General features: G+C 53.2%; 7 protein-coding genes across 7 annotated transcripts; 3 read left to right on the forward strand and 4 right to left on the reverse strand.

Moving 5' to 3' along the window:
* Positions 1-1,075: 1,075 nt before the first annotated feature.
* Positions 1,076-3,649, reverse strand: CEL3A (glycoside hydrolase 3; the record flags this gene model as incomplete). The annotated part of the gene is made up of 5 exons (XM_051449739.1): positions 1,076-1,732; positions 1,785-2,551; positions 2,604-3,137; positions 3,342-3,542; positions 3,595-3,649. 5 exons carry the CDS (start codon positions 3,647-3,649, stop codon positions 1,076-1,078), a joined length of 2,214 nt encoding a protein of 737 aa, XP_051299076.1.
* Positions 3,650-4,586: 937 nt separating this feature from the next.
* On the reverse strand, positions 4,587-6,009 carry J4E86_009234 (uncharacterized protein; the record flags this gene model as incomplete). Its single annotated transcript, XM_051449740.1, has 5 exons — positions 4,587-5,157; positions 5,215-5,438; positions 5,492-5,585; positions 5,632-5,873; positions 5,926-6,009. 5 exons carry the CDS (start codon positions 6,007-6,009, stop codon positions 4,587-4,589), a joined length of 1,215 nt encoding a protein of 404 aa, XP_051299077.1.
* A 1,347-nt stretch (positions 6,010-7,356) lies between these two features.
* CDC42 (Rho GTPase) lies at positions 7,357-8,182 on the forward strand (the record flags this gene model as incomplete). The annotated part of the gene is made up of 4 exons (XM_051449741.1): positions 7,357-7,376; positions 7,446-7,565; positions 7,670-8,048; positions 8,099-8,182. The coding sequence occupies 4 exons, from the start codon at positions 7,357-7,359 to the stop codon at positions 8,180-8,182; spliced, it is 603 nt and encodes a 200-aa protein (XP_051299078.1).
* A 684-nt stretch (positions 8,183-8,866) lies between these two features.
* Positions 8,867-11,793, forward strand: J4E86_009236 (uncharacterized protein; the record flags this gene model as incomplete). The annotated part of the gene is made up of 3 exons (XM_051449742.1): positions 8,867-9,308; positions 9,355-10,355; positions 10,516-11,793. The coding sequence occupies 3 exons, from the start codon at positions 8,867-8,869 to the stop codon at positions 11,791-11,793; spliced, it is 2,721 nt and encodes a 906-aa protein (XP_051299079.1).
* Positions 11,794-13,094: 1,301 nt separating this feature from the next.
* RPL37 (60S ribosomal protein L37) lies at positions 13,095-13,567 on the forward strand (the record flags this gene model as incomplete). Its single annotated transcript, XM_051449743.1, has 4 exons — positions 13,095-13,098; positions 13,158-13,220; positions 13,298-13,369; positions 13,422-13,567. The coding sequence occupies 4 exons, from the start codon at positions 13,095-13,097 to the stop codon at positions 13,565-13,567; spliced, it is 285 nt and encodes a 94-aa protein (XP_051299080.1).
* Positions 13,568-14,228: 661 nt separating this feature from the next.
* J4E86_009238 (uncharacterized protein) lies at positions 14,229-16,836 on the reverse strand (the record flags this gene model as incomplete). Its single annotated transcript, XM_051449744.1, has 3 exons — positions 14,229-16,359; positions 16,404-16,660; positions 16,786-16,836. The coding sequence occupies 3 exons, from the start codon at positions 16,834-16,836 to the stop codon at positions 14,229-14,231; spliced, it is 2,439 nt and encodes an 812-aa protein (XP_051299081.1).
* A 327-nt stretch (positions 16,837-17,163) lies between these two features.
* Positions 17,164-17,649, reverse strand: J4E86_009239 (uncharacterized protein; the record flags this gene model as incomplete). The annotated part of the gene is made up of 1 exon (XM_051449745.1): positions 17,164-17,649. One exon carries the CDS (start codon positions 17,647-17,649, stop codon positions 17,164-17,166), a length of 486 nt encoding a protein of 161 aa, XP_051299082.1.
* Between the last annotated feature and the right edge of the window lie 1,366 nt (positions 17,650-19,015).

The raw sequence follows: 19,015 nt of genomic DNA on the forward strand, positions 1-19,015 counted from the left end.
TCAAGAGACGAATGCATCGATCGTCAAGCCACCAAGAGGCAGAAAGGCCGGCGGTGAATTGACGGTGTGCGATGCAGGTCCCGATAAGGGCTCATCAACCATCGCAGTAGTGACATACCTGGGAAGTGAAGACTGTCGGGGCAGCTTTCATAAGCGCGGTAGTAAAGCCAGTCGAGGTCCAAAGGGGCTGCCTATCTGAGGCGAAGCTTGACGTGCTAGCTTTGAAGGTGTTGAGTTTGCGTGAGGTGAGGATGGAGAGTAATCGGAGGGGCTTTTCTGCCCCAGCACCAAAATCACGCTAAGGCGCAATGACACGCACCTGCGCCAATGACAACCTTTACAATATACTTTCGGTCACGATAACGATAGGTCGCAAAGTTTCTTCAACACAGGATCCATATACTATGACAAACGTCCGGGGAAACTGGAAGATGAATGCCGGCCCCGCTATCAGGTCTCTTTGAGCCTTACCTGGCTGCCGCGTAGCGTACGCTGTCCCCTAGTACTGTCGCGAGAGTCTGGTAAAGGTTGTGTCTTACCGTCCAAAATTGAGGCTACAAAAATACCCACATCAATCTATGTATCGGGGCAAGTAACATCCAGGCTCTAGAATCGCTGTACGAGATGTGTTTGTAGCCGTCTAGCTATTGCGCCTTCGAGTTTGACTACCACGTGGCGTAGGGTATGACGAGCATTTTTCACCTAATGTGGCGTCTTATCTTGTCGATCGCAGCCTGAAAGTGTTCTCCGGAGAGGATTTTATGGTCTCCGCACGCAAATGAGGAGTGACTGTCACAGTTTTGCTTTGTCCCGATATCGGCATCATGACGATCGAAAGCTTCATAATTTGCCGAATGTGTCTCCGCACATCCGCTGAATCCGCATGTCAGCCCCTGAAGAACACACAACTCGGATTCCCTGAGAGTTCCATGTGCTGAACCCAAAGGGGGAAGTTTATGGCAACAACGGTGATCACGACTTTTTTCTTCACGAGCAATCTCTGTATTTCTACTCGACTATTGAGCACGATGGATGATGCACTTATTCCAACCAGCTTGGCCTCTAGATCACATCACTAAACAGTGATCTTACCTGTCAGCCTCACATCCCTGGAACTCGATCCTACAAAGATCTTGTACTCTCCAGTCGCAACGCTCCACTTCCTGGTCTTCTCATCCCAGAAGCTCATATCCCTTCTCCTCAGCTTGAAGGTAGCAGTTCCGCTCGCACCAGCTGCCAGCTTGAGCTTCGCAAATCCTCTCAATTGCTTGGGAGGCGAATTGGTCGACGCAGGGTAGCCGAGATACAATTGCGGAACTTCTGCACCTGCAACACCACCAGAGTTGTTGATTTTGGCTGTGATGGTTGCGACCGTCTCGAAGAGATCGACAGGGCCTCCGGGACCCTTGGCACCGGTTGCGGGACCAGCCGAGGGCTTGCCTGAGACGCTGAGGTCGGAGTAGGTGAAGTTAGTGTAAGAGAGACCGAAGCCAAACTCGAATCTGGGTGTAATGTTTTGCTGGTCAAAACGACGGTAGTCGATGAAGAGGTCCCAGTTCTTGTCGTCGCCCCTGGCAATGGTGGTACCGTAGTCTGATTCCTTCTTCGCAATGGTGTAGGGGAGCTTGCCGCTTGGCGAGGCAGCGCCGTAGAGGATGTCCACGAGGCCGTTTCCGGATTCCTGACCTGGCAGGCCTGCCCATACAACGGCTACTACGTTCGGGTTTTCGATCTACGCACGTCAGTGGATGTCTCACATGCAGTTTGCGGGTTGGATTTCTTACCCATTGTTCCATGATGACGGGACCGACGCTGTGGACCACGACGACGGTCTTCTTGTTGACGGCAGCAACTGCCTTGACCAACTCGTTTCCGTTATGCCACGGGTCCAGGTTAGTTCGGTCGCCAGCGTTGCCCTCAACAGTGATGTAACCCTCGCCACCATCGCTGTTGATGCACACGACAGCTACATCAGCGTTTTGGGCTGCACTGGCTCCCTGTTGCGCATTGTCGTTTGGTGAAGAGGTGATGGTTGTGCCATCTTTTTGAGCTTGCGTCTTCATGGCATCGAGAGGAGCGATGAGGTAGGGGAACTCTACTGATCCAGATCCCCAACCCATAGCTAGCGTGCCGTCGTTGCATCCGCGATCAACGCATGCGTTAGCTCCCTTAGGCGCAACGATGCTGTCGCTCCCGATGACAGCGATGCTCTTGGGCTTCTTGAAGGGCAATGTAACGTTTGTGTTCTTCAACAAGACGATACCATCGCGGGCCGTAGCACGGACGTTCGTCTTGTGGTTGCCACCGACCTGACGAGTGCCGATGTTCCAGGAGCTAAAGGTGGCATTGGGATAGCCCTTGTCCTGACCAAGGAGGTACCAGGAAGAGAGTACGCGCTTGACCATGTCATCGAGGCGAGATTGTTGAACCTGCTTTTTGTCGATGGCGGACTGAAGCTGTGGGCCCCAGAAGACGTTGCCCCCACTGAAGTCGGTGCCGGGCATGGTCATGTCCATTCCACCGTTTGCACTGCCGGTCGTCGTGTGTTGAGCTAAATGAGGTCAGCTTGTGAAACATATTTGAAGAGTGTGCAGATGACCTACCATTCCAGTCACTCATGATGTATCCACGATGGCCAAGTTCGTCTTTCAGGAGCTTGTTCATCACACCATCGCTCTCGCAGGCCCAAGTTCCGTTGACCTTGTTGTAACTGCACATAAAGGCCGCGACGTTGCTGTGGACTGCATCCATGAATGGCCATACATAGAGCTCGCGAAGCACTCGATCCGACACGTCTGAGCTCATAGTCTCTCGGTTGAGCTCTTGTTCGTTGACAATCCAGTGCTTAGCTGTCGCTTGAACACCGGATTCTTGCATACCCTCAATGGTCTCTGCCATCATAATGCCTTGGAGGTAGGGATCGGAACCGAATCCTTCCCAGTTTCGGCCACCGTTGGCAAACTTTCCGAGAGGTCCAGCTGAAGGTCCGAGCTGGACGTGAACGCCCAGCTCCTTTGCTTCAGCACCAAGGAAGGCGCCGCGTTCACGAATGAGATCGAGATCCCAGGTGCTGGCGGCATGGATAGCTGCGCTGAATGCAGTTACACCTTGGATGTAGCGAACGCCGAGGGGTCCATCTTGAGGCTGTTAGTAAGAATCCTGTTTTGAATGTACGCATGCAGTGAGCAGGCGTTGAGAAGTGGGTTCGACGTGACCTGGCCACGCTTCAAGTTCCAAGCACCGAAGTCGCTGAACACAACATATTCGTAGGGTCACAGCATCTTGACTCCGATGCCACAAACCACGGGCCGGCTCGAAAGTAGTGAGACATATTTGCTTACCTTGCAGACAAAGCGACGGATATCCAATCGAGGCAGCCGGTTTGGTGTTGCCAACGCAGTTACCGTTCTGCCAGCCAACACCCGTAACGATGCCGATCTTCTCGCTCTGTGATAGTTTTGCAAGAGCAGCAGTCGCTTTCGCATGGGCATCGTCCCAGTTTCCGACGGCACGCTTCGAAGAAAGTAATTCAGACGGAATGGCTGCATATGTTAGTAGTGAACACGTAGTTGCATGTATCATAGATGTAGGTACCTGAAGCTTGCGACAAAGCAGCCGTAGCGAGCACAGGAAGAAGAAAAGAACGCATCGTGCTCGAGATCTCAACGGTCTAAAAGCTGTACAGGAAACCGTATGGATCGCAAACAATTACTCGGGCATGTCTCCTATTAAATACCCGCGGATCGTCCATGCTGCGCAACGCACAAGCCCGAGACTGTTGTTTTTCGTCAAAATTGGCCCTTGGCGAAATGCCAGCATCCAGCACGGTAACCCCAGACCCCAAGAAACTTACAAGCCGCATGACGTGTGATGTAGAGGGGTGATCGTTGAATTAGATGAGACGGTGAGAGGGAGTAAATGGAGGCGGGCCGTTGACCCAGGGTCTACAGCCGGTGACTAGGGTCAGCCGCGAATCAAACTTCGGAACACTGCATCACAAGCGGACGTTGCCCCGATAAACAATTACTGCACCCTTGACATTCGCAGTGGACGTTGTGGGGAACATGCGGCTCAGTCGTGTGATGGTTAATGAACTGCTTAGGTGAACTAGTCTGATCAAGTGATGGTCTCTGCTATTCGCTAACCCGAGGACCCTAGTAATACAGGACGCTACATCGCGCCCAAGGGCTTAGCACAAACTTACTGCAATAGGAGCGAAGTTTCTTAATTGCAGGCCTTCAAGGGTCAATTGCTTGAACGGCCTTGTACACTTAGCCTTTGCGCATTGTGGTGTGGAGCTTCCGTGCTTCCACCCGCCCTGCCTGTGCTGGCATTGCGGAAAAGTAGCGTATGCCTCAACGTACAACATGCTTTCCAGTCTAAATCTACTGTCAGCACTGCAAAAGTTGTATGCATGTCTCAGACACCTACATGACTACAAAGTTGGCATCATGTCAAGATATTCGCCTGTTGTAGCACTCTGCCTATCGTCACAAGGCCTGCGCATTTGTGCTAAGCCTGACGTTTGGCGGGTGCTGAGTCATTTGTCGCTTGAGTTGTAAGACTTTTACCAGACATAAAGATCCTCAGGAGTAGTCAGCGTATTCGCAGTCATCGTCCAGTCGTAAGCAGTATGCGCACGATGGCCTTTCTTCTGTACACTTCCGTCGTCTCTGCTTGTAATTAAGACAGCCGTTCTTTGAGCGCTTCTTGTTGTTCAACACTTCATACTGACAGGTCCATAGTCCTCTTCGGCACTGGTTGCACGTCGGTTTCGCCTCGTTGCATTTGATCTTCTTTCCGCGACAGCGGATGCAAGCCTTGCCAGGAGCAGGTAGCGACGGCGGTGATGGTTCACTGACAGGCGCCTTTTCCCTCGATTTGGTGGGTGATGCAGGCGATTTGGCATTCTTGCTCTTCTTGGTGGATGGTTTCCGCACTGTCCTAGGAGAGGCCACGGCACCACTTCCCTTGCGCCTCTTCTTCGTCGATGAACTTGGAGCTTCCGGAGACGTTGACATGTCCATATCTGGGTCCCCGAAGTCGTTGTCTGCTTCAACAACATTCTTTTTACTACGTTTTCTTTTGCGCGGTTCCTTTTCTTCCGTAGCAGCGGCAGTGGGAGCAACGCCGTTATCTGTGGCTAAGGCAGGTAGGCTATTAGAAGTTAGTTTGGATGTCGCTCAACCAGTGTCTTTTGCTGCCCCGACGTACCCGGCATCAATCTCGCGGGTGGTATGGATAGGATTATGCTTATACACGACATTTATGGCCTCTCTCTTGAGTGAGAATTTGATGTGTATTGCGCCTCCGCAGTCGTAGGTCGGCAGCACAGCCGGCCCCTGCTTGTTGACTCCAGCCTCGTCGTCGTCGCTATCGTGAGACCTTTCTTTCTTGAGGTTGCTTTTGCGGTTCTGGACGCTGTCTTGGCAAACATACTACTATCGTCAGCCACAACGAGGAACAGGTTATCAATTTGGCAGTGCCTTACCTTGAGCCTGGCACCATCACCGCCTTCTTTACTCTGCGCAGAGCGCTCGGAGTACTTGAAACCATCGGTGTCCTGAATGGCTTCGATGATGGATCTATCGTGCATAAGCGAACATAGTGCAGATATGTAGGCTCAAGTACCTCGCTATTGCTCGCTGCACCTTGAGCCTGTCTTTGCCATCAATATCACGACACAGCGCATACTCGGCAGCAATGCTCTGAAGGTGATCGGCTGGTTGTATGAGCGCGTCAAGGCTCGGCTGCTGCGTCACGGGAATGGTGATGGTTGAGGCTGTCGCAAAAATGAACTCGGTCACCACGTCTGTGGGAATGAAGCTGGCTGCGTTCTTGTCCAGCTCATTGCGCAGAGCTCCCTCCAGTGACTGTTACATGACAGTTTAGCTACATCGATACAGATTGCGAAGATGATATTACTTCGAGCGTAGGACAGCGGTAGTAGACATCGGGACTCAGCCCCTTGTGAAAACGAAGATCCAATTCGTCTTCGAGGTCATCCATGGCAGCACTGGCATAGGATAGATTGAGGCGCGACGGCTAAGTGATGTGCGGCGCCGCTCTCGTGCGTGATGCAACCGTGAGATGAGACGAATGGAGACAGATGGGGAGGGAGCGCCCTAGCTCCCGGGAGACGAGGTTGTTCCGTGCCGAGGCGAGATGCTGATTGGGCGAGCCGGGGTCTGCCAAGGTTGCCCTGCAGCATTCTAAGATTCGACTCAATCGGCAATGGGTCAAGCTGCACCTGGCTCGCATGTCGCGTGAATGAGCTGTCTGTGGGCGAGTACATAGGGGTTGCGCTTATGGCAATATACCAGCTTTGGCCGAAGCCAGCGGAGGTGTGTTGTAAAGAAGGGCTGTCGATCCTGGACGTGTTGTGTGCTACTACGGATGATTCATTACAGGCCGACTTCTTGCGCAAACACCGCCAGGCCATGCTATTAGAGGACGATCAGCCACGTTGTCCATGTGCACGGTTCGTTCCCAAATCTGGGGCTCACTGAGCTTGTCTGGGATCTCGCTGGGCCATAGGTAGCATGCGCGCTGGCATCAGAGGCAGCGTGTATTCACAGCCGTGTCTCGCTGCGTCTATCAAGCCAATGTCGGCCGCTGTTGGCGGTGGGGTCGTGTCTGCGGCGCTGCAGCAATGGGTCTGCCACGCGTTGGGTCAGTCCAAGGCGCCCCAGGTCTGGCCAGCAGAGGCCGCAAAATAGGGCTTGAAATTGTGCAGCCGTACATAATAAGCCGTCTCCGAGCTACGGGCGGGAGCCGATGCAAGGCTATGATAACAGCCCTAGGCCGCTTTCACTGATTGGCGTCTTCCAGCTCAAGGGATTCGGCTGCCGTAGCTAGAGCGCAACCTCACTCACGCCCTCCAAACGTCCCGTCGCCCTCTGTGAACTCGCCTCGTCGCTGGCTGCTGCTGCGCCTGTACTGTCCTTGTCCGGTCGCGAGCCTCGTCGCTAGCACTGCCTCAATCGCTCGCCGCATTGTCCGCCCACCGGCTCACCAGAACCTGGACCAAGTCTAACGGGTGGTGTTTCACGCTCCAACCCACGTAGCACCCGCCGCCGCCGCCGCCGTCTGCACGAGGACTCATAGGTACGCCTGCCCGAGTCTGCCATCACAGCCAGCGCCAGCAATTGTGAGACTGACCCGTCTGCCAGACGCTCCCCGCTCCCTGGAACCCCTCGTTTGAGCCCATAGCTCCCATCTCCGCACGACCACGACCCTGAGCCTGCGTAGCGACAGCTCCGCCCCATCTCCGCACGCCTATCTCGAATTTTGGTAGCCGACGTGCCTCCAAACAAACATCCATAGCCTCGAAACAAATCCCAGCCTGCCTTCACCATGGTGGTCGCGACAATCAAGTACGCGAAACCTAACATGCCCGGCGTGCGACCGCCGTGCTCCAGATGCTAGTGCTTACTACCCTACAGGTGCGTCGTCGTCGGCGACGGTGCGGTCGGAAAGACATGTCTTCTTATCAGTTATACCACGAACAAGTTCCCCTCGGAATATGTCCCTACAGTCTTCGACAACTACGCCGTGACCGTCATGTGAGCTTCCCTCTGCTCTTTGTACAATTTGGAGGAGCGGCAAACCCTCGGTGGATTTAGGTTTGGGACTGTGATTGGTAGAGCAGCTGCTGACTGCTTTGAAGGATCGGTGACGAGCCATACACCCTCGGTCTCTTCGATACTGCCGGACAGGAAGATTACGACCGTCTCCGGCCGCTGTCATACCCCCAAACCGACGTCTTCCTCGTCTGCTTCTCCGTGACTTCACCTGCTTCTTTTGAGAACGTCCGCGAGAAATGGTTCCCCGAAGTACATCACCACTGCCCGGGCGTGCCCTGCCTGATCGTCGGCACACAAGTAGATCTGAGGGAGGACGCTGCAGTAAAAGACAAGCTCTCAAAACAGAGAATGGCGCCTGTAAAGAAGGAGGACGGCGAGCGCATGGCGCGGGAGCTTGGTGCGGTCAAGTACGTCGAGTGTTCGGCGCTGACCCAATACAAGCTCAAGGACGTGTTTGACGAGGTAAGCATATTGTACAAGAATGGCTGATGTAAATGCTGACTTGTCCACAGGCGATCGTAGCAGCACTTGAGCCGCCAGCCGCGAAGAAAGAGGGCGGCGAGAGGAAGAAGGGCAAGAAGTGCATTGTCCTTTGAGATGCTTATGCGGCAACTACGAATAACCGCATGCTAGGGAGCGTTGGTTTGCAGATATTCTTTGATTAGGCGTGAATCTTTTGGATACCTCTCGAATACAGGCGCCATTGTGGGTAGTGTTCTCTTTCAATCTGCTCAGTTTCGTTCTATGCGTTTTACTCCATCCCCCGTCAATTGCACGTTACGTTCGAGATGCAACACGCAGACATGTCTTGATGCTTGGAAAGGCAGGTAAAATGCGAATTAGGGGCTGTCCACTGCGCGCCTAGTGTAACCACTGCGTTACAGCGGATGCCATCTCTTGCTTGATCTCCTCTTGCAAGTCTGCTTCCCCACGTGGGCTACCCCTCTTTTCAGATGAGGTGAACGAGGAGCGCGTTTGCTGTCGTCACTGTTGTTGATGATGTTGTTGCCTTGCCGTTACGTCTTGCTCAACAACGCGATCTCTGTCGTGGACGAATCTCTACCGCAACACCTCCGCAACGCGATAGCCTCCTCTGTTCTCTGATTCATGTGATTTTTGCTACTTGCAAGACTCGAATACTGACGCTTTGGTCGAGACAGGGAATTCTATCATTTCACGCTATCTGAGCTACGACCACTCCGGTTCGACTCTAAGCCTCTTCACCTGCTCAACTCCTCACACTTGGGACAGATCCCCCACTTGGACGAAATTCTGCACCCATGGCGTACCAGTTCACCGAAGAGAAGAAGCGCCCGCCGCCGATTGCGCTCCCGTTGCCGCCGCCTCCGCGCCCTCTACCGTCCATCGACCAGCAAAGGCAGCAAGGACAGCGCTCTACCGACAACACGCCGCTGACCTCGCCTACTGAGTCACACACTCCAGCCTCGGGTTCGGGTAGAAGCCGCACCGCCATGGCTACGTTCACCAATTTAATCGATCAGGCACGTTCTCCCCGCAAGTCAGAGCATGGATCCTGGATAAGTATCAATGCCGGCTCGACGGCACGTTCGAGGCAGTCAGGACGCAGTCAACATGAAGCTGTAGCTGCACAAGCCCAGATTGAAGCTCTCGACGAGGAGACGGCTAGAGGAAAGGTGGAATCTCGCGCTGAGAAGAACTTGTTCAAGATGACGGGTCAAGTTCCGCCCACTCCAATGATTGGTGAGTCTACGGTACTGCGTATACAATCTTGTGCTAAAACTTGTAGATTCGGCAAACGAGGACGAAATCTACATCAGGACGGAAGACCTGCGACGACAGTGCCGGATCGCCAGTGGAGATCAACAGCCAGAACGCGAGGAGCCGCCCAAAAGCCCGAAGAAAAAGCTTTTCCAGAACCTCCGTAATACCTTTTCCAAGTCTTCTAGTGCTGCAGCTCCACCAGCAATGCCAAACAAAGCAGCGCAGGTTTTGGGCACAGCATCACGTCAGGCTCGCATCATCCCAGTCCGCCCCATAAAGCCAGCGCGCCCTGTCGAATCCACCCCTACAAGGACTTCACGCTCAGACACGGTGAAGTCTCTGCCTGCGAAGGTCGTTAATCCTGACAGCTACGCCCATCGCCATCATAGCGGATCTTCGCGTCGCCATCGCACGAGTGGCCGTGGCTCACCGGGCAGAGGTAGCCTGAAGAAGCAGTCGTACAACGTAGAGAACACACGCCCCGTGCCTGATGTCAACGAATCGTCCGATTCAGTCATCCCGCCTTCACCACCAGCAAAGGATACTCCGCCACCAGCTGAGAGGCAGCCCAGCCCACTTCGCAGGGCTGCGCCAACGCGTGGTGATTTACGTGACAGCTATTCGGACTTCAACGACAACATCAGCCGTATTCAGTTCCCTAAGTTTGATCTTTCGCCCGTCCGTTCGTCATATATCCTGCCTGGACATGGTGGATTCAGTCCCGCGAAGTCCCGCCCATATACCGCAGAAGACTACACCAAGCTCATAGAGGATGGATCAGTGCAACGGCCCTACCCCAACTGGGACAGTTCGCCAACCAAGGCAGAAGTCAAACACCATGCTCCTTTGGCAGGTGCGGGCCTTGAGTCATTGCAGCTTCCTCGTCCCGACCGCCTGAGGAAGGAGCGTCCGGATACAGCGTCAGAGACCAGCGCTGACGAGGGTCCCGGTCTGCTGCCGCACTTCTACTCTCCATCCCGCATCACTCCTTTTCCCTTTGCTGAAGGCGAGACACCGTCTAAGAATGTAAGTCCGTTATTGCTTCCAATGCCCTTTCTCTCACCTTCCCGAAAAGTGGGGCCTGTCGTCATCTGTCCCTTCAGCGTTTACTTGCCCAGGTACCTTCACACGCAGTACCCCGCTTCTTCCTCTAATGTGCTGGTACAAACGCTAATAACTCTCTCAGTCTGACGAAACGCGCCTTCTCTACTCACACCCCGCAAGGTCACGGACGGTCCTCCACCCTCGCGAAGAGTCGGCCGACGGCTCAATCAAGATGATCTTCCAAGGAGACCGCCAGGATATCGAGCCAAACTCTCCAACTGCTCGCGAAGTCGACGAAAACGAGCAGCTCACTCATGAACGTGATCAGCGCTCCGATGTTGGCATCACAACCCGCGTCATGCAAGAATTGCGTATTGGAGAGCAGAATGAGAACCCACGACAAAGGAACGGCAATCTCGGTGATCAGTCCTCGTCAAGGCTGACTGATATGCTCAATACTGTCAGCCCAGGCCGCAGTGATTCGCACGGCGATTTCCAGCTTTACTGTCCTAGTGCCGTTCCCAGTCCGCTTCACAAGATTTCTGGTCCTCCGTTCTCAGCACGCGCGAGTGTGCCTTCCGGGTCTTACAGCGCAATTACCCAGCCGCTTGCACCCAAGACCATCGAAGACCACTTCTACATGACCAATGAGCACCTCGATGTAGTGGGTAAGACTACTTGGGACGCACTGGAGACGCTCGCCAAGGACCAGGAACGTACATCAAAGGCGAGGCATGATGATACTTTGGCACTGATCAACAGGCGCTTCAAGCAACTCTCATCTCATCTGGATGCTGTCAAGGAAACTGCCAATCGCGTAGAGACTTCCATCGATCGCGTAAGGGAAGTAGTGGACAATCAACACAACATCTACGCAACCGTGAATACCATCAAGGATAGTATCAAGGAGACCATTCCGGACGCGATGAAGGAGCAGGATAAGAAGATGGCCATCATGGAGGCGGAAATGAAGGAAATGAAGCAGATCATTCAGGCTTTGCAAAAGTCCATGGACCAGAAGGCTGCTGAGCCGCCACACACTCCTCAGCCCCCGTTCCCCTCGCACAACCAGCGCTCTCCACACTCTCTGCCAAGTCACTATGGTAACATCCCTGAGGTCGTCCGCGAACTCCAGCCTGTGATGCAGCACGGCATGTCTTCTCCTCAGGACGGCCATAATGACGCTCGTCTTGGCTATCAGAACGGTCATCAGAACGGCAATCATTGGACTGCGCGTCCTGCCTACGCTGGCCGCAACGGCAAGGAAGAGCGTCCATCATACGCTGCAAAACCCTACCTCTACAATAACGGCGGTCAGTACAGCAGTGGCTATTCTGGCGGAGGCTATCCTCCGTTCGGTTACTCTGCGAACTCTACTGACCAGGACTTCGGTTTCAACAACCAGGGTCAGCCAAAGTAAACTCAGCCGACTGCCAACGATGCATTTGGGATTCAGCGATTATATCCAACGGACATGACTAGGGACTTGGAGGAGCTGCTGTACCTGTGAGGGAACATTAGCGCAACTGGGTGACGATGAGTTTTGGCGGCTCTACATGGGAACATTTTGTATCATATTGACTCGGGAGGTATCTTGTTTGCGGATTGAGCGGTATGTGTGCTATCACGGGATACCTTCTTCATTTGAAGTTCACTTCCGACACTTTGACGCGCGGTATCAGCTCTCATGGCTCTGCCGACATCCGCGGATGAGCCACAGATATGTCACAAATGTCACATACAGTATAGGCTGTCTTATGTAGACTGCATTGTGTATTGCTGGGTGATATATCGTGAGGACTTTCATATGCGGAACTCAGCTGGGAGGTGCAGTCATCAATCGACATGGTGTTAAATGTCGACTGCCATGTCCCGAGCCGCGACCTGCATTATTTTTAACCGTACTGGCTTGTAATGGATCACATGGGCAGAGTAACGTATCGGTGGCGCTTCTGAGTCTGCAACCCTCTTCCTCTGGGGTATGCGACATACGACGAGATATATGACAACTAACTCGTAACCAGCGACCTGAGCACGATCGCATAATCAAGTCGTTATAAGGTGCATATCAGGCATGCCAGGTAGTCATATACCCTAGATGACGCATGATGAGATGTGAGTTTTCTCCGATGTCTTCGATGATAGTTTTTGCGGAATTTGACAGCTGTTCTTCATCCCACCTTAGTGACATGGCTGGTAGAGCAATGAACGTCCAGCCCTTTCAAGCGCGATACTCGAATCGGAAATAGCATTCGTCAGGATACTGATATCAAAAACATTCTACAAGCAATGATCGTGGTCACAAGTCATAAAGCCCGTCGTGGTGTCCGTAGAGATCGCTGATGAGGGCGTCCCGAGTAGATGAGTGGCAGTCAAAGGCGCCTTCGATGTGGATGAGTTGAGGCCTTCCCATTAATCGATGGAAGAACAAATTAAGCGATGGCAGAGCGTTGATCGTTGCTGCTCGCTGTGACGATGTTCCTGCTGGTGTTGATGCCCCTCGTGCCTGCCGGTGGAGCCCCGTCGCGCCATTCCCGAAACGGCTAGCCCCACACACGTTCGAAATTGTGTCTCGCTAAGCTGTTGTCGATTTCGCTCTCGCACGACGAAACCGCGATCACTCCCACCCTCGATACTAACAACAGCGTCACCAGGTATGCTCTCCCGATTTGCTGTGTAGATGACCGGTTACTGACGATTCCTCTTTAGTCCCCAGCCAAAATGAGTACGCCGCACTCCCACCCTCACCCGCAACCACGAGCTTCGAGACTGACTGCGATATAGCGAAGGGTACCTCCAGTTTCGGAAAGCGCCACAACAAGACGCACACGCTCTGCAGGCGTTGCGGTACGTGATACCTCCCTGGAAGCTAGCAATGGGAATGCGAAGGCACGGAAAGAGACAAGGGCTAATTCAATGTCCAGGTCAACGATCCCTCCACATCCAGAAGCACACCTGCGCCTCATGCGGCTACCCTGCTGCTAAGACCCGCAAGTGTACGTGTACCTAAAACGCGCACACCGAACGCGAAGATTAACATTGGAACAGTCAACTGGGGTGAGAAGGCCAAGCGCAGGAAGACCACCGGTACCGGCCGCATGCGATACCTCAAGACCGTCAACCGCAAGTTCAGCAACGGATTCCAAACTGGCACACCCAAGGGTGCCAAGGGCCCCACCGTCAAGTCCTCGTAAACGCATGAAGCTTAAGGTTGGCGAGGAGGAGGAGTAGAGGCGCGATGAAGGCCATTCGGACGGGTGCATGATCGGAAAGCGGGTTCTTATAGGCAAATGGTATTGCTCGGTATGGGGCGTTCTGTCATCCCTCTCCCGGTTGCTGTCCATCTCGCATCACCAACGAGGATGGCATCACCGTTTGAGCGCAAAGCTCTGGAGGCATAACTACGGAAAATTCATCATGTTCTGTCACGAAATAAAAGCATGAATCAAGCCACCGACTGTGCCAATCAACCGCAGATGATGCACTGATGAGTTTAGGGAAGCGAAGGCTATCGAGGTCGTTAGACGGATATACACCGAGCGGAACACCGAGACCTCTACACGCTACACCGCTGAACGCAAGAACGTACGCAAATGGCTGGCCGATCCCGCGACCCATCACCCGAGTGCAGACGACCGTATCGATTATACCTGCGGATATGCCGACTCAATTGACAAAACACAAACAGGGACACTGCCAGCTGCTATTACCTGATCTTTTTGCCTATCCAGATAAATAAGTCTCGACTAACACACTAACTGTTATACAAACTCCGCACGTGGCCCAAGTCGCATACCTACATGCACCAGTGCTTTGAACACTAATAACGAGTAAACCACAGTCTAGTTCCATCACTCAAAACCACCTCCTCTGCTCGATCTTCGTCCACCACCGCCCCTTCTCACCTTCCTCTCTAGGCCCTACAAACTCCAACACCTGGTTGCCTCTCCCGATCCTGATATCCAAATCAAACATGTCGCTCGCAGTTCTCCTCTCTTCCTTTACGCCGAGGCAAAAGCTCGCCCGCACACCTACACCACCCTTCCTCTCTTTAGCCACGTCACTCAGGAACGGCCCAATGTCCCGCGCAACACGGTACGCGAGTGCAGAGGGTGTGAACTTGGTCCTGAGCTCAACAGCCCATCGATTGAAGTTCTGAGCCCGTGGCACAACGCGTGGATTACCAAAGTTGGGGAACTGACCTGGGTCGACGGGCTGATCATGGGTTGGCGATGCCGGAGGCGTCACAATGGTGAGTGCTGTCGACGAAGGGGACCGTGTATCGATCCAAGACTGGATGATCTCCGTGTCGCGGTACGAGTCTTCATACCAAGTCATCAGCCAGAATGAGATGACGAGTTGTTTGAGGTTGTCGAAAGAGCGGAGACCGGTAAGAAGAGGGTTGGTGATGGGTGTTGTGTAAGAGAGAACCGGGCAGCCGTTGTAGCCGCAGATCTTGAGCTCTTCAACTGTAGACGCGTGGTGCAGGGCGACGGTCTGGAGAAGGGGCGCTTGGGGTGGCCAACCGTAGCTCGGTTCGAATGTAAAGTCCATGGGCATGGGGAAGCCGCGGCGGTATGCGGCTAAGATGCCCGAAAGGTCTTCGTCTTCAAGGTTGTAGATGAACTCTGAGCCGGATTGCCCTGGGTCAATGGCGCTGAGTTGCTGTCCGCCAGCGCCCCATGTATTCCCTGCTGGAAAAGAAACGCCAATCATAACTATCTTCTTCAGCGGACACCAGTGTAATGCTCGGAGTAGTTCGCGCTTCTCGTCGCGTGGTATGCCGCCTTCTAGCTTGATCTGCTCGACTTTTCGCATGTGAGGCACGAACTCGTCGATGAACCTTCGCCGCCGGGTACGTTCTTGCATGTCTTCTGCCGTCCTGCATATTGCCGTGAATGGTTCCCCAGGCCCTGCATATTGCGTATCGATGCGAAGATCCGTGAGTGTTGTTGCCAAATGGGCCACCAGAGCTCGAGATCGATTTTGAATATCAAGAGATGGCTTGGTGTGGCTGTACATTTTGTCCATCGGCCACCCAAGGCACTGTATCTTAGGGTGCGCCTCGACGAAGTCCAGAAAAGGTCCTTCCATTAGGTAAACGTCTTTTGGGAGTACTGTGGGGGGTAAAACAGCATTGCGAATCTGGAATGCACGCAAGTGCGGGAACCGCAGCCTGCTTAGTGCAGAGAGAAATAATCCAGAGTCGGTGGTGGAACCAGTGAGTTCTGTATCTCTTCGACGCCAGTGTATCCAATCCAGGTTGAGACTGGTGAGATTGGATGCGGAGCACGCGATTAGCCATTCCATTGGGGGGCTTGAGTCAGGCACGAACTGTCCAAGTGATGTAGGCTCGGAATGCACCGGATTGTCATCGATGTAGTCTCTAATCTCAGGAAGTTCCTCCCACATGATAGCATCGTATGCTCTGGCCTTTTCCGTTAACTCTTCTGTTGAAGACCGCGGCCAGCGTTCTGGCAGACCTTCGTGAGAGAAGTGGATAGTAGTTCCAACAAATCCTCCTGCGCCATTATGCATCTGGTAGTATTGTCCGCCACGGGAAAGCTTGAACTCGGAAAACTGTAGCCCCGGACATTGTGTTTGATCTGACATGTCCTTTCCAAGCCTGCGCAGCCGAATGCTCTCGAGCCCAGTAGCTTTGTTTGGTAGAAGCCGGCATAGCTCAGTCTTGTTGAAGCTGCAGCTCTCAAGCCAGAGTTTACGAAGAGGAACACGTCGTGGTCGACCTTGGTCAAGGAAACCCGTGACGAGTGCGTTCGTCAGCTTGTAGTGCCCGTACACAATCCGCAGTGTATGCACGTTGATCAGATTCCGTATGGCAAGCTTGAGGAGTATGTGTAGTCGATCGTCTTGTGAGAGGTTATCGGCGTCGAAGCGCATTCGTGGGAGTTCGCTGAATATGTTCGGAGACGGCAGGTGACATCGATGCGACAGTGTCTGGACCTTGGACGCGATCGTAGGGTTACTGACACGTTAGCATGGTTCTCGTGAAAGACTTGAAATACCTACGTCGCAAGTATAAACAGTTTCTGAATGATGGGTGTGTCGTCGTGCTCATCTGGCTCACCACGACCGCGTTCGCCCCATACCTTGTCTGTGTCTTCGTTCAAGTGCAGCTTCCACTGGTCGACCAAGCAGACATGACGCCACAATAGATCCGTGGCATGTTGATGGAATGTCTGTGAGACTTGAGCGACGTGTTTGAGCGTAGGGGTGTCGAGGTAGGCAACGATGAGTTGGAGCAATTCGCTGGGTAGAGACTGTAGCTTAGAAACGAATCAGCGCATGTTCGCAAATGTAAACAAGGGTAGAAGACGCCGAGTACGCGCGCACTGTGGAGATAGCACGTGTAGAGCGGACCAGGCCTGCCCACGGGTATCATTGTACATACAGAAAGTGGGCGTTCTTCGGCCCTGACGCCGGGTGGAGAAGGAGACATCATCTGGTCTGGAAAAGTACACATAGGCATCACAAGTGCTCATAGACGCGCATCGCGCGCGTATGCCGTAGTATTCAACTGCGCACGTGGGAGTGTTGTGAGCTGGATGCGTGAATTCATAAAGTCTGGGCGGTGATGCGCATCGACGCCATCGGTGGGGTGCCACCCCACAAACCAAACCCCTGCCCAGCTGCCCAGCCATGTGAAAGCCTCGCACTTGACCGGCGCGACCTCCACCATCTTCGGACTGCGTTTTGACTGTGACGGCTTGCCTACCAAAATCGATGGTTGGAATTCAAAGAGGTAGCAGGCCTCGTGACCGCAGGCTTCCTATTCTGGATCCTCCACCATGTCCCGTTGAATCTTCCGTTCCCGAATCATCCTGTACATGCCAATACTAGGCGCCACATCTTTGAAGCCATACATTGGGTAGAATTTCTGTGCCATCTCTTCAGCTACAAGGCTCACATATGCCGAAGGTGCATGTTCATCCACGTAGTCCACAAGCTTCTGCATGATGCGCTTTCCCAGTCCTTTGCGCTGGTGATCTGGGTGCACCGCCACGTCCACCAAGATGAGGAACAGCGACCCGTCGCCGACCAAACGACCCATTGCGATGGCTTCCTGTTCTGGCGCCGGAGTCTTGTCATCAACCATGTGTTTGCGCTCATAGCCGACGATGCAGCAGAAGGAGTTGGCGAGTGACTTGGGTACGGCTTCCATTGGTGGGGGTGTCATGCCAGCGAGCTTTCTGAGATCGTGGTACGTTTGCGGTGTCGGCAGACCTTCGAGGATGACATACTGTGACTCGGTCATTGTATGAAAATATGGGTGAGAGTAACGAGCTTCTCTTTCTGTAGGTGCGAGTGCCTACCTAGGTAATATGCAAAGTTTCGGAGTTAAAATTTCGGAATGAAGTGCGGAGCAACACATGCTGGCACGCCTGACGCACTTTCGCAGCGTTGTTCGTCGTTCTTTCCTGAGTTTAATTCTAGAAGAAGCTATCAATATTTCTGAATACTTCCGGGCGCGATAGTCTCAAGGTCTAGTGGCCTCGCTCATGAACAGCAGTACCTTCCGCGTGAAGATGAACTGCACTTGCGCCTTCGACACGGGGTAGGAACCATGAGACGACAATACAGATTCGCACATGACCGCACCAAACATCCAGCGGCTTTCTTCCACCTCATCTGCAGAGGGTAGGGAAGACAATTTGATGTCTCTTGAATGGACTTTTGTGGAAGACAAGTATTTGGAGCGTGAAACCTGACAGGTTGCTGGAAGTGCTTGTTTTCTTACCAAACACGACTCTTTTACAGCGCTGTTGAACTAGGCCATCTTCTGCGCTGCTAAAAAGAACTTCCATATATCATATAACTTTATGCATGTCTCGGTCTAACACGTGAATGCACAGGCACGGAGTTCCCTATTCTCCCATGTTTCAAAAGCGATGTACCCGGAGATCGCTGGAACGTCAGTGGATTCTAGTACAGCGCTGTGGTATGCGCTATCTTTGCTGTCCCCAAGAGCATCGAAAGGAAGAGTATCCTTGACGACAGCCAGACATGGAATTGGTGACAGACGACATATTGCACAGACACGTTCGGACATCTGCAACGCACAATGCTGCGGTGCAAGGGAACACCAGGGTGCAATCACTGGTTCATGGTATTCATGCACCAATTTACCACCATGATGACAGCCATTGCTTGAGCTTTGCATATATGTGGGCTCACAGTCTACGTCTGCACGCCTTGCATTAGCCACGAGAATTATGGTCACAAGCATGGCGTAGGAAGATAGCGGCTGTGTCTTTAGGTCGCCAATGATCAATCAGGGGGCCACCGCTTCAGAGAGGGAATTACTACGCTCGGTCACTACCTTACCTATCACTTCTGTAGATGGAGTGACTCTAAGCCCTACGGTTAATATCAGCGGTCTGGAGACAACACGAACGGAGTCAGTGGTCAGCAGAAAAATTCCCGCGAAGAAGAGAAGAGGCAGCCTATGTATTAGCAACACCACGGGCTTCGTTAGAGAGTTCTGATAAAGAGCATAATGCATCATTTCCTGGTGTGGCAGAGATTCATGCTGATAGCGGATGGCAGCTGTAATTGAGCGTGTGCCGCGTGTTCTCGCCGAAGGCTGTGTGGATGATGCTCCCCAACCGCCGTAGAGTCCG

The sequence above is a fragment of the Alternaria arbusti genome, assembly GCF_024043155.1.
Source record: "Alternaria arbusti strain BMP 1465 chromosome Unknown scaffold_16, whole genome shotgun sequence".
NCBI lineage: Eukaryota > Fungi > Ascomycota > Dothideomycetes > Pleosporales > Pleosporaceae > Alternaria > Alternaria arbusti.